The 14,089-nt window shown below is 38.0% G+C and overlaps 1 protein-coding gene across 1 annotated transcript in view; it reads right to left on the bottom strand.

Annotated features, from left to right (window-relative positions):
- The window catches only part of LOC137636913 (kinase D-interacting substrate of 220 kDa-like), a 71,797-nt gene that overhangs the window by 29,079 nt on the left and 28,629 nt on the right, over positions 1–14,089 (bottom strand). The window contains exons 2-5 of the mRNA XM_068369260.1: positions 8,448–8,578; positions 7,679–7,783; positions 4,248–4,358; positions 2,828–2,926 (exon numbers count right to left, since the gene is read on the bottom strand). Coding sequence (XP_068225361.1) covers positions 2,828–2,926; positions 4,248–4,358; positions 7,679–7,783; positions 8,448–8,571 — 439 coding nt within the window. The 5' untranslated portion in view covers positions 8,572–8,578. The remainder of the gene's footprint in view (positions 1–2,827; positions 2,927–4,247; positions 4,359–7,678; positions 7,784–8,447; positions 8,579–14,089) is intronic.

Genomic DNA, 14,089 nt, shown 5'->3' with positions numbered 1-14,089 from the left:
CCACTGCCTGGTCCTCCCTGGACCTAGCTTGGGTAGAGAGGAGGCTTGGGCGCTGATCACATATATAGTCAGTCTCTAGGGCATTGTCCTGCTTGATAGGGCAATATCACTGTCCCTTGCCTCTGCCATTCATGAGCGAGACATTTAAACCTTTAAGCTCAGGATTTTGAAACAAGCTTCTTCAGGACATATAGAGCAGAGGATGTGGGTTCCAACGAGGCCCGTGATCGCCAGTCTCTAGGGCATTGTCCTGATTGCTAGGGCAATGTCACTGTCCCTTGCCTCTGTCATTCATGAGCGACCTTTAAACCTTTCAACTCACGATCTTGCAACAAACTTCTTCAAGACATGGAGAGCAGAGGATGTGAGTTCCAACGAGGCCCGTGATCGTCAGTCTCTAGGGCATTGTTCTGCTTGATAGGGCAATGTAACTGTCCCTTGCTTCTGCCATTCATGAGCGACCTTCAAACCTTAAAACCTTTAAACTCAGGATTTTAAAACAAACTTCTTCAGGACATAGCAGAAGGTGTGGGTTCCAACGAGGCCTGTGATCGTCAGTCTCTAGGGCATTGTCCTGCTTGCTAGGGTAATGTCATTGTCCCTTGCCTCTGCCATTCATGAGTGGCCTTTAAACCTTTAAACTCACAATCTTGCAACAAACATCTTCAGGACATTGAGAGCAGAGGGCGTGGGTTCCAACGAGGCCCGTGATGTGTCTTCTCGTGTGACACTCGCTATCAGTTGATTGATTGCATCTTGAAACGCGAACCGTATTCATTTAAGACGTTTATCTGGATGTCAATCTGTATATACGAATTGACGTTGTGCTGTTCTGAGCCCTGTTAGGTTGTTGTTTTGTTGTTGTTCGTGGTGGTGTTGTTTATTTAATTATAAGCGTTTTGTTGTTCTGGGAGGAAATGGTTTCTCTGGGTTGATAATTTCATCTCTCTCTCTCTCTCTCTCTCTCTCTCTCTCTCTCTAAATTGATGTTACCTTCATTTGCCTTAATTTTCCCTTCTCTCTCTCTCTCTCTCTCTCTCTCTCTCTCTCTCTCTCCTCTCATAATTCAAGATGACATTATCAGATAATAGTAATAATGATCAATATTTAGTGAATGATATAGACGTGCTAATAATGATCCCTCCCCACAAGTGCAAGAATGAATGTGGCAGCGACAGCAGTTCTTTCAAACGTCTGAAGCCATCCCCTTTCCAATGGGTTATTATAAGACCATAAAGATGCAGCAGAAAGTCTAAACCCTCCCAAATGGGCAACGGGTTACTAATGACTTATGAAGTCTGTGTTTATAGCTCGAAATGTTTTCAGTAAATTATATAATTTCTTTTTTACTCAATTTGGGTAAATTAAGCTTAATTTGGCTCTATGAAATTCTCTCTCTCTCTCTCTCTCTCTCTCTCTCTCTCTGAATTGATGTTATTTTCATTTGCTTTAATTTTCCCTTCTCTCTCTCTCTCTCTCTCTCTCTCTCTCTCTCTCTCTCAATTTATGTTATCTACATTTGGTTTGATTTCCCCATCTCTCTCTCTCTCTCTCTCTCTCTCTCTCTCTCAATTTATGTTATCTACATTTGCTTTGATTTCCCCCATCTCTCTCTCTCTCTGAATTGATGTTATCTTCATTTGCTTTAATTTTCCCTTCTCTCTCTCTCTCTCTCTCTCTCTCTCTCTCTCTCTCAATTTATGTTATCTACATTTGCTTTGATTTCCCCATCTCTCTCTCTCTCTCTCTCTCTCTCTCTCTCTCTCTCTCAATTTATGTTATCTACATTTGCTTTGATTTCCCCCATCTCTCTCTCTCTCTCTGAATTGATGTTATCTTCATTTGCTTTAATTCCCCCCCCCCCCTCTCTCTCTCTCTCTCTCTCTCTCTCTCTCTCTCTCTCTCTCCAGCTAAACTGCAGAAGTGGATTCTCTTGTTTATAATTACTCAATTTATTGTTTCTTCGTCCTCAATAGACATTAATAATCTTATTCCCTTCCTGGCTTCCTATTTTATCATAATTCTACTTGATGTTTTATTTCATTTTATTTTATATTTTTCCCTGTTTTCTTTCCTCACTGGGCTATTTTCCCTGTTGGAGCTCTCGGGCTTATAGCATCCTGCTTTTCCAACTAGGGTTGTAGCTTAGCAAGTAATAATAGTAATAATAATAATAATATTAATAATAATAATAATATGAACAACACCTTGGGAATCTACTTCGATTGGGAATGGGTTACAAGAAGACCCTTAATCCACAGGAGGACTTCAGATTAGGGGAAGATAAGATGAATATTCGCTACTGAAAATTGAAGCGAAATACTTCGGGGATATAAGAGAGAGAGAGAGAGAGAGAGAGAGAGAGAGAGAGAGAGAGGACAGGTATAGTAAATACAATATAAATATGACAGACGTATAGGCTACAGTATTGTACAGAGTTGATAACACTTATAGGAAATCATACAGATGGATAGACAGGTAGACGGGTAATTCAAGAAGTACAATGTAGATGTGACAGACATATACTATATACAGTAGTATACAGAATTGACGGTAATTTCTCTTAACGCGTATAGGAGTTGAGATGACAGATTAAACTGACAGGAAATCAAACAGATGGATATACAATCAGACAGACAGGTAATATTAATTCATACATATCTATACATGACGATCAACCTATACACCAAGATTGAATGGAATCTGTTTAACTACAGCACATAGAATAATTTGCGAAAACAAGGTAAGCACAGCTCAGCATCTAGGCTGATCCTCAACACAACCGAAGGTAAAACTAGATAGAACAACATTTTAAAAGACACATTACCTTTCCTCGTCCTGATGTTGGTATTTGCTCCTTTCTCCAACAAAATGTCTATGGCTTTCTCGTTTCCATTTGCGGCGAACAAGTACAGGGCCGTTATTTCTGCAAAGAGAAAGACCAGTTAAGATGATGTTAATTTCGTATGGGAAGTAGAGATGCAAGGATCTTCGTGTTATAGATGATGGGGGAGTTTTTATTACATTGAAAATTTTTGTTGGAACCACTTGTTGAAGTTACTGTTCAAATTAGCTGAATCCTTTGACCCTGTGTTATAGAACTATCTGGGATCAATTTCCCATCATAAACTGTTACATCAGAGAAGAATGCATTTATATGTTTTCTTATGCTTTATTTCTTCCATGTGTAACCAGTAATCAAATGAAAATGCACTGTCTTAAAATAGTAAAATGCAGGTTGACAATGTATGACCTGATGTAGGTTTTACTAAGGAGTTCATTCCAGAATGTTCTTGTGCCCTAGCTGCACCCACTTTTTAGTCTCCAACTTCCCTTTCCTTTCCCAATTCTATTCTTTTATCTAGCTGTAAAAACCGGTTAACCTTCATATTGCCTGGTTATACTTGGGCACTACATGGCTCGCCTACTTTTTGGTTTCTAACTTTCCCCATTCCCAATTGAATTTCTATTTTGCTGTCCAAACCTGTTTGCCTTCATATGGCCCAGTTATGCTTGGCCACTAGCTCAAACCATAAATTCCTCCATACCAAAATGGTGACATCTCGAAGAATAAAATGGCTCCATAAAACTATATCAAATATAAAAAACTGTAATGTCCTAAAGAACTTGATGTAAAAAGAAATTATGATGTCAAGAACCCTGATGACGTCACAACAGTATCTCTGAACTCACGGGCTTCACTCATATGTTTCCAACTCCATAAATTCCTTCATACCAAGTGGTGACATCTCAAAGAGTAAAATGGCTCCATGAAACAATATTAAATATAAAAGACTGTGATGTCCCAAAGAACTTGATGTTAAAAGAAATGGTGATGTCAAGTACCCTGATGACGTCACAACAGTATCTCTGAACTCACGGGCTTCACTCATATGTTTCCAACTCCATAAATTCCTTCATACCAAGTGGTGACATCTCAAAGAGTAAAATGGCTCCATGAAACAATATTAAATATAAAAGACTGTGATGTCCCAAAGAACTTGATGTTAAAAGAAATGGTGATGTCAAGTACCCTGATGACGTCACAACAGTATCTCCCAACTCACGGGCTTCACTCATTTGGTTCAAACACCATAAACTCCATACCAAGTGGTGACATCTCAAAAAGTAAAATGGCTCCATGAAACAATATTAAATATAAAAGACTGTAATGTCTAAAGAACTTGATGTAAAATGAAATTATGTCGAGAAAACCCTGATGACGTCGCAACAGCATCTCAACTCACGGGCTTCACTCTTGTGATTGATGACCGAACCAGCATCCAGCAGCATTTTGAAGCACTTGAAGCAGTTACTCTCAGCGGAGTAAAGCAGAGCGGTGTAGCCTTTCTTCCACACTGAAAATAGAGTTAAGATATAATGTTAATGATATGAAATTTAACATCTTGTTAATTGCAAAAATGGTGATGTATTTAACTTTTAGTGGTTCACAAGTAAAGTATGTTAAAGTAAAATTTATCCTTTGTTAAATCATGGTTTCAAATCCAGAGTTTGATTGTAAACTAAAACATGTTAACATAAAATTTAGCCTTTGACAAGATGTTCATAATCTCCTACGCCTATTGACGCAAAAGGCCTCGGTTAGATTTTGCCAATCTTCCCTATCTTGAGCTTTTAATTCAATATTCTCCATTCATCATCTCCTACTTCTTTTGACAAGATGTTAGAAATAAATAATTATTGATATATAGTTTAACCTTTGGTTGGTTGTAAACAAGAAAGATTCTTTTAATGATGCAAAACTTAGCCACTGGTTGGCAGTAAGTAGTATTGTATCAAGATGATTATGTAAGTTTATCCTTTGGTTGGCTGGTTCAAATCCAGAAGTCCCTACCAAACCTCTTACTATCAATCCCTCTACACTCTTTGGACGTCTTAAAATGTAGGTAAAAAACATGTCCTCTTCAGTAATTTGTCTCAATTGAATTGAAAATTACTTTAGCTTTCGGGTAACCACTTCGTTGCAAGAAATCGTTGGACCAAGTAGTTGTTATTGCTTAAATAGCAACTTCATTGACATTAAAGAAAATTGGGCTATTTTGTAATAGGGTTTTTACTAATAGAAAGAAGCCGCTTGGAGCCAGCTTGATTGCAAACATTCATTCCAGCCGTATTAACCATAAAAGAAAATTATGCTATTTTGTAATAGGGTTTATACTAATAGAAAGAAGCCGCCTGAAGCCAGCTTGATTGCAAACATTCATTCCAGCCGTATTAACCGTTTTGATTTGCCTGTTTCTGTCATGTCATTGGCTCAATTGCATCATAGTGATATGGTACACGTGATGTGAGAATGTTCTGTGGTTATTAGTAGGTTCATCATCATAGTCTTCGTGGTAGGCGCAATCAAACGACTGGTGGCAATCTCTCAAGTCTGCGAGCTTAATAAACGCACCACACTAGGAAAGTAATTACCCACGAGTGTCGGGAGACTTTTGGATGCGATTGTACAAAATGTGGATTTAATGTGGCCTGTAATTTGACTAGTTCCTTGGTTTCAGTAATGTCTAGTTATTACAGTGACAGTGACATAGCACTTAGCCACGAAGATAGATAAAAGTCAATGACAATTCTTCTGTACTTGTACCTGTCAAAAAATGAAAGACACGTCTAAATGTACAAAATTTATCATATGTATATATATATATATATATATATATACCTCAGACATCATACTGTTGTTCGTAATGTCAAATGAGTAATAGTAAACACCTGTGCTCTGTTTTAATTGGTTAGAACATCAGAACCCTTCCAACGCATGTTGGTTATCAATCAAATTGCGTATTTGCTTGTGTGGCGTAAGAGTCTGCCTGTGGGATTTCTATCTTCTCTTTTTAATTGTTCATTCGTTAATGGATTGCAGAATTATTATTATTACTTGCTAAGCTACAACCCTAGTTAGAAAAGCAGGGTGCTATGAGCCCAAGGGCTCCAACAGGGAAAAAAAGAAATAAGGAAATAAATCAACAATATGAGAAGTAATGAACAATTGAAATAAAATATTTTGTGAACATTAACAACATTAAAACAGATATGTCATATATAAACTATAAAAAGACTTATATCAGCCTGTTCAACAAAAAATCATTTGCTGCAGGTTTAAACTTTTGAAGTTCTTCTGATTCAACTACCCGTTTAGGAAGATCATTCTACAACTTGGTCACAGCTGGAATAAAACTTCTAGAATACTGTGTAGTATTGAACCTCATGATGGAGAAGGCATGACTATTAGAATTAAGAAAGCCTTATAGGACATAAAAACCATCTATGGAGTGAGATTATCACCCTTATGCTCTTTTCTTGCTCACAGCCGACTCTGGTATCCATCTCTATTTATAGATAGTTTCTATCTTTGGATTATATTTAATGTTCCTCAGTGTTTCGTGATTCTATGTTTTGAATCTTGTGTTAGATGAAGCTCCATATAAAGGCCTTTAAAGGTTTTTTAAAGGTGGCTCATGAATGGCAGAGGCAAGGGACAGTGACATTGCCCTAGCAATCAGGGCAATGCCCTAGAGACTGACCATATATTATACGATAAGTGCCCAAGCCTCCTTTCCACCCGGCACGGGAGAGTGACATTGCCCTAGCAATCAGGACAATGCCCTTGAGACTGACCATATATTATACGATAAGTGCCCAAGCCTCCTTTCCACCCGGCAAGGGAGAATGACATTGTCCTAGCAATCAGGACAATGCCCTAGAGACTGACCATATATTATATGATAAGCGCCCAAGCCTCCTCTCCACCCAAGCTAGGACCAGCGAGGGCCAAGCAGTGGCTGCTGATGACTCAACAGTTAGACCTATAGGCTCCCCCAGACCCCCCAACCTTAGCTCACAAGGATGGTAAGGTTGCAGACACTAATGGCACTAACGAGTCTGAGCGGGACTCGAACCCCCGTCTGGCGTTTGCCAGACGGAGACGCTACCAATCAGGCCACAACAATATTAATGAATAATACCCTTTATTAACTTTCACTTGATACTATTTGTTTATATTAAGCATTAATAAGCATCAAAATTCTTTTAATATCTCTGCATCTTAACCATATCTTTTTCTATGCTTCATTAGCATTGGATCCGATTGGTAAAATATGAAAGAACTATTACTTACCACGCTGGGATTCGAGCCCATACTTTTTTCTTACCTCCGCCAATGAAGTTGGGAGGAGGTTATGTTTTACCCCCTGCATTACCGTTTGTAGGTTTGTTTGTGAACAACTTCCTGGCCAGAATTTTACTCAAAGAGTAGTGAGATTTTCAGGGATTAGTTGTTATGTTGAGACGTGGAGGTGATTCAATTTTGAAAGTCCTAGGTCAAAAGTCAAGGTCAAGATCGACTAAAATGTCAACTGAAAAATACGCCTATGGTCTGAATTGATTCTAGGAAAGACAAGCTGGTTTCAGAAAATAAGCTGCTGTGATGGAGGTCTGCACTCTTAGAGTGCTTTATTTAGTTGTTACTTATTTAGCCATTGAATCCAGATAAGAAAACCTGAAAAACTTACTTCTGTTGGGATTCGAACCCTCGCATGTTAAGCCAGAGTAAGGGTGACATAACCCATAACCATTCATGGAAATTGGAGGTTATAAGTTGGAGAAAGGGGAAGGTAGAAGAATTCCAAAGCTCGGTTGAAAGGGCCGTACTACTTACTTGTAGAGTCCGTGAACGTGATGAGGTACGCTGTGTTGGGCATTTTTAAAATCTTCGAGATTGCGACATACTTTCCTTGTTTGGCCTTCGTCAGCAGTTTTTGCGCTGGAAGAAAAGAAAGAAGGTAATTGGTAATGTATGCATTAAATAGTGTACATGCAGTAAATAATTTTTCAACAAGAAGTAGATAGCTGGCCCATAACTAGCTATCTGGTCTGGCCAATCTGTTCTTTGAGAATTTATACTGCCCTTCCCCGTTTCTCGTCCCATTTTCAAACCTGTTCGCCCTTAAAATTCTATGATTGCTTTAATCCCTTTCTCATCACAGGTTCAAACCATCTGTATAGTGAAAATCTCAAACTGTCTCTCTCCCACTTTCATCACAGTTCCAGACCACCTTAAATCTTTGAAATTCTTAACTTCTAACCTCAAAACATATCCAAAAATTATCTCAGGCAACCACAATAACAAATGCAGCCGTTTCTAGTCCACTGCAGCACAAAGGTCTCATAATGTCCATATTCATGTCTGGGGTTTGGCCTTATTCATCACCACGTTGGCCACTGGGGATAGCTGATGGCAGTAGTTTTAGTCTAGTCGCTCACAACCAACCAACGTAATACAGGTGGCCCTGACTAATACAGCTTTTCTGATGATGCCGGTACATGTTAAGGTATCCCCACTCAGAAAATCTACATAAATCTACAAGAGTTTCCCCAAACGGCATACGCCGCAGGCTATCATTATAGAGTGCCTCCGAAGGACCTACCGTTGCAATGGTTCCTCTTGTTTGGCGCCAGCTCGGGATTGGAGCACGAGCCATCGGCCTGCACCACCGCCACCATCGTCGTCCACGCCACCATCAGGACAAGAACTACCATGATGAGCCTCATGGTCACCCTGGAAGGAAAAGAGAAGGGCGTCTATATCCTGAAGGAGATGAGTAATGAAATGATTATGTGGTAGAATAGGTACTGTCACTTGTCGTGCTGAGAGATGAAAGAAATGTAAGAATGGAAAGTGAATGGACCGATAGCATGTCACAATGATAATATTTTTATTATTACTAGCCAAGCTACAACCCTAGTTGAAAAAAGCAGGATGTTATAAGCTCAAGGACTCCAACTTGTCGTGCTGAGAGATAAAAGAAATGAAAGAATTGATAATGAATGGACTGATAGGATGAAACAATGATATTATTATTTTTATTATTACTAGCCAAGCTACAACCCTAGTTGAAAAAGCAGGATGTTATAAGCTCAAGGACTAACTTGTCGTGCTGAGAGATGAAAGAAATGAAAGAATGGAAAATTAATGGACTGATAGCATGTCACAATGATATTATTTTGATTATTACTAGCCAAGCTACAACCCTAGTTGAAAAAGCAGGATGTTATAAGCTCAAGGACTCCAACTTGTCGTGCTGAGAGATAAAAGAAATGAAAGAATTGAAAATGAATGGACTGATAGCATGTCATAATGATATTATTATTTTTATTATTACTAGCCAAGCTACAACCCTAGTTGGAAAAGCAGGATGCTATAAGCTCAAAGGGCTCCAACAGGGGAAAGTAACCCAGTGAGGAAAGTAAGTAAAGAAATAAACTACAAGAGAAGTAATGAACAGTTTATATGAAATATTTTAAGAGCAGTAATATCATTAAAATAAATCTTTCATAAATGGAAAATTGATATAAAATATTTTAAGAGCAGTAACATCATTGAAATAGATTTTCATATATAAACTATACAGAGATTTATGTCAGCCTGTTCAACATAAAAACAATTCCTTGAAAGTTTGAATACCCAGAATAATTTTTCCATGAAACCATTCTATTTGAGTGACAATCTGTACAGGAAGAAAACATCCAAATAACATTTAAGATAAATAAAAATAAAACTAGAATTAACCCTTTCACTGCCAGGGGTGAACTCAACAAAGCTTCTGGTGTAGCAGACTCTTTCAAGGCCATACAGCATCCTTGCTTGTTGATATTCATTGAAAAGGTCTCATCAAACCCTTTTATTATTATGATTATTATTATTACTAGCTAAACTCCAACCCTAGTTGGAAAAGCAGGATGCTGTAAGCCTAAGGGCTCCAACAGGGAAAAGTAGCCCAGTGAGGAAAAGAAAGAAGGAAAGATAAAATATTTTAAGAACAACAACACCACCAAAATAAATATTTCCTACATAAACTATAAAAACTTTAACAAAACAATATGAAGAGAAATAAGACAGAATAGTGTGCCCGAGTGTAGCCTCAAGCAAGAGAACTCTTAACCCAAGACAGTGGAAGACCATGGTACAGAGGCTATGGCACTACCCAAGACTAGAGAACAATGGTTTGATTTTGGAGTGTCCTCATAGAAGAGCTGCTTACTATAGCAGTAATTTTAAAAGATGGTTTCCCCCTTTTCAAATTTTGTCTTAAGTTACCAATGGCAGTGAAAGGGTTAAGTTTCCCATTCTCAAATGTTGGTACCAATGGCAGTGAAAGGGTTAACAAGACAAACATACAATTTTGGCCACCCATTGCCAAAAAAACAAGCGGTTCCTTTTGACTGCCACTTTTCGCCAATTTCAACAACCTTGTTTTGTCTGTCACGATCGCAAGGCGTTGTTGATCAAGGCGATAATTTTTAGGGCATCTGCTGTGTGCTTAACAAGGAAGTTCGTGTCACGTGGGTTGCATGAAAGTCAATTTTTTGGCCCTCCTGGTATTTTGGGCTAATTTAACCCAGGCACGCGAGCTAGCCTTCTAGTTGAAGGGCCTTCTAGTTGAAGGGCCTTCCAGTTGAAGGGCCTTCTAGTTGAAGGGCCTTCTAGTTGAACTATATGTTGAACAGGCTGACACAAGTCCCTTTTTTATAGTTTAGATATGGAAGATCTGGTTTTAATGTTATTACTCTTCTTAAAATATTCTATTTTAATTATTCTTTAATTTTCAATTTATGTTGAACAGGCTGACACAAGTCCCCTTTTTATAGTTCATATATAAAAGATCTTGTTTTAATGTTTTTACTGTTCTTAAAATATTCTTTTTTTAATACTTTAATTCTCATATGTTTGTTGTTTATTTATTTCCTTATTTCCTTTCCTCACTGGGGTATTTTTCCCTGTCGAAGCCCTTGGCCTTATAGCATCATTCTTTTCCAGCTTAGGGTTGTAGCTTAGCTAGTAATAATAATAAAAATGGGTTTACATGCTTGTAGTTTATTTATTTCCTTATTTCCTTTCCTCACTGAGGTATTTTTCCCTGTCGGATCCCTTGGCCTTATAACATCATTCTTTTCCAACTAGGGTTGTGACTTATTATTATTATTATTATTATTATTATTATTATTATTATTACTTGCTAAGCTACAACCTTAATTGGAAAAGTAGGATGCTATAAGCCCAAGAGGCTCCGACAGGAAAAATAGCCCAGTGAGGAAAGGAAACAAGGAAAAATAAAATATTTTAAGAAGAGCAACAAGATTAAAATAAATATATCCTATATAAACAATAAAAACTTTAACAAAATAAGAGGAAGAGAAATAAGATAGAATAGTGTGCCCAAGTGTACCCTCAAGCAAGAGAACTCTAACCCAAGACAGTGGAAGACCATGGTGCAGAGGCTATGGCACTATCCATAGTAATGATAATAAAAATGGGCTCACATCCGTATTCCACTTACAAGCTGTTAGTAATTAGCAGGAGCCCGTGGACCCCTTCTAGGCCCTTCTAGAGAGGATAATCTAAATCGGTCCATCTATGCAGATGTTTCTTCCTGCACGTCTTACTCTGACACGTGTTTGCTTTCGTATGAATTGCGCGATTGCCATTTCTGCATCGTTTGCCTGCAGGTGTAATTTGCGAATTTTTTTGCGAAGGCAGGTGTCGTATTTTAAACTTGAGAAGAACAGGTGTTGTTTTTGGGATGATTTCGTGTGCTAGAGGTGGTTTATATTTTCATTGTAATGTTTGCTTGCAGGTGTAATTTGCGATTTTTTTTGCGAAGGCAGGTGTCGTATTTTAAACTTGAGAAGAACAGGTGTTTTTTTGGTAGGTTTTTTGTGTTAGATGTGGTTTTATAAGTTGCAGGTGTTGCGTTAGTGTTATTTAAAGGAGGTAAGGTCTTCCATTGATGAAATATAATAGAAGTTATAGAACTTTTCCTACTGGAAGCTCTTTACGTAGTTGAATCTGTGGAACTTCTGAACTTAAAACTTACAGCGAATGTTGCTATGTTGAAGAGGCTAACATAAGTCTTTTTATAGTTTATAAATACGAAAGATCTATTTTAATGTTGTTACTGTTTTCAGAATATTTTATCTTAATGTTGGTACTGTTCTTAAAATATTTTATTTCAATTGTCCATTGCTTCTCTTGTTGTTTGTTTATTTCTTTATTTCCTTTCCTCTCTGGGCTATTTTATCCTGCTTTTTCAACTAGGGTTGTAGATTAAGTGGTAATAATAATAATAATAATAATAATAATAATAATAATAATAATAATAATAGGTACTTAGATCTTAAAACTAGATAAAGCAGTAATATAATCATCAACAATAGTTTAATCATGGAGATTGTTAGGGATAAGTTAACAGAGGAAATGATTCAAGTTTTTGTTTATTTTCTTTTTTTTTATTTTCCATAGGTCAAAACCTGACCAACCGAATATCCTGCAGGATCCTGTCCCTTTTTTAGGATGTTATCAATAGTGGTAATTAAAAAGGCATTTTTTTATCTCTATCAGAATCACCACCACCCACGGCGCCCATTGATTCATTTAAAATGGGCGTGTACGCCCACCATTATATTTAGATGAGGTGGCTTAATCCATCTTCTTGTAGAGAGAGAGAGAGAGAGAGAGAGAGAGAGAGAGGAGAGAGAGAGAGAGAGAGAATTGTCTTAAGATTGAGCATATTTTACTCAGAATGAGAGAGAGAGAGAGAGAGAGAGAGAGAGAGAGAGAGAGAGAGAGAGAGAGAGAGAGAGAGAGAGTTGCCTTAATATTTAGAATATTTCATTCAGAATGAGAGAGAGAGAGAGAGAGAGAGAGAGAGAGAGAGAGAGAGAGGAGAGAGAGAGAGAGAGAGTTGCCTTAATATTTAGAATATTTTATTCAGAATGAGAGAGAGAGAGAGAGAGAGAGAGAGAGAGAGAGAGAGAGAGAGAGAGAGAGAGAGAGAGAGAGTTGCCTTAATATTTAGAATATTTTATTCAGAATGAGAGAGAGAGAGAGAGAGAGAGAGAGAGAGAGGAGAGAGAGAGAGAGAGAGAGAGAGAGAGAGAGAGAGAGAGAAGAGGAGAGAGAGAGAGAGTTGCCTTAATATTTAGAATATTTTATTCAGAATGAGAGAGAGAGAGAGAGAGAGAGAGAGAGAGAGAGAGAGAGAGAGAATTGTCTTAAGATTGAGCATATTTTACTCAGAATGAGAGAGAGAGAGAGAGAGAGAGAGAGAGAGAGAGAGAGAATTGCCTTAACATTGAGAATATTTTATTCAGAGAGAGAGAGAGAGAAAGAGAGAGAGAGAGAGAGAGAGAGAGAGAGAGATGAGAGGAGAGAGAGAGAGAGAGAGAGAGTTGCCTTAATATTTAGAATATTTTATTCAGAATGAGAGAGAGAGAGAGAGGAGAGAGAGAGAGATGAGAGAGAGAGAGAGAGAGAGAGAGAGTTGTCTTAATATTTAGAATATTTTATTCAGAATGAGAGAGAGAGAGAGAGAGAGAGAGAGAGAGAGAGAGAGAGAGATATTGCGTCACTTGCGTGTGTGACCAACCACACAGTAGGGGGCCGAGTCACATTTTCATTGTATGGCGTTGTTATTGTTTTTCTTTTTAAGGGAGGGTTGGGTTGGGGGGGGGGGGTTACTGACTGGGGGGACGGGCCTAGGACAGAACAAACGCATTGTAAAGTTTTTGTAAAGGGGGAAGGGCTGCTATGCGGTCAGTGCGCCTCTTGAAGCGAACTGTAGACATTTCTAGTCTTGCAGTTTTCACTTGCCCCTAAATTCACCTCCCTTCTTAGCCTGAGACTCTCAATGTCTTATGATGTCATAGGTCTCATTGTGACCCTTTGTGTGTCACGCAAGTATTATTGCCTTCGCCATAAGGGTATGTATTCACCCCTGTGTGTTTGTTTGTTTGTTTGTGAGGAACTTCACACAAAAACTAGTGTACCAATTTTGATCAAACTTGCCAGTCATATTGCATATGACCCAACTGGATTTATGGTTTGTTTGTTTGTGAGGAACTTCGCACAAAAACTACTGTACCGATTTTGGTCAAATTTTATAATCTTATTGATGTGACCCAACTGGATTTATGGTTTGTTTGTTTGTGAGGAACTTTACTCATAAACTAGCGTACGATTTTAATTCAAACTTTGTAATCATATTGCATATGATCCAACTGGATTTATGTT

This window comes from Palaemon carinicauda, unplaced genomic scaffold, assembly GCF_036898095.1.
Source record: "Palaemon carinicauda isolate YSFRI2023 unplaced genomic scaffold, ASM3689809v2 scaffold441, whole genome shotgun sequence".
Classification (NCBI taxonomy): domain Eukaryota; kingdom Metazoa; phylum Arthropoda; class Malacostraca; order Decapoda; family Palaemonidae; genus Palaemon; species Palaemon carinicauda.
The sequence above is the reverse complement of the archived record's forward strand: the minus strand, read 5'-3'. Positions and strand labels throughout refer to the sequence as shown.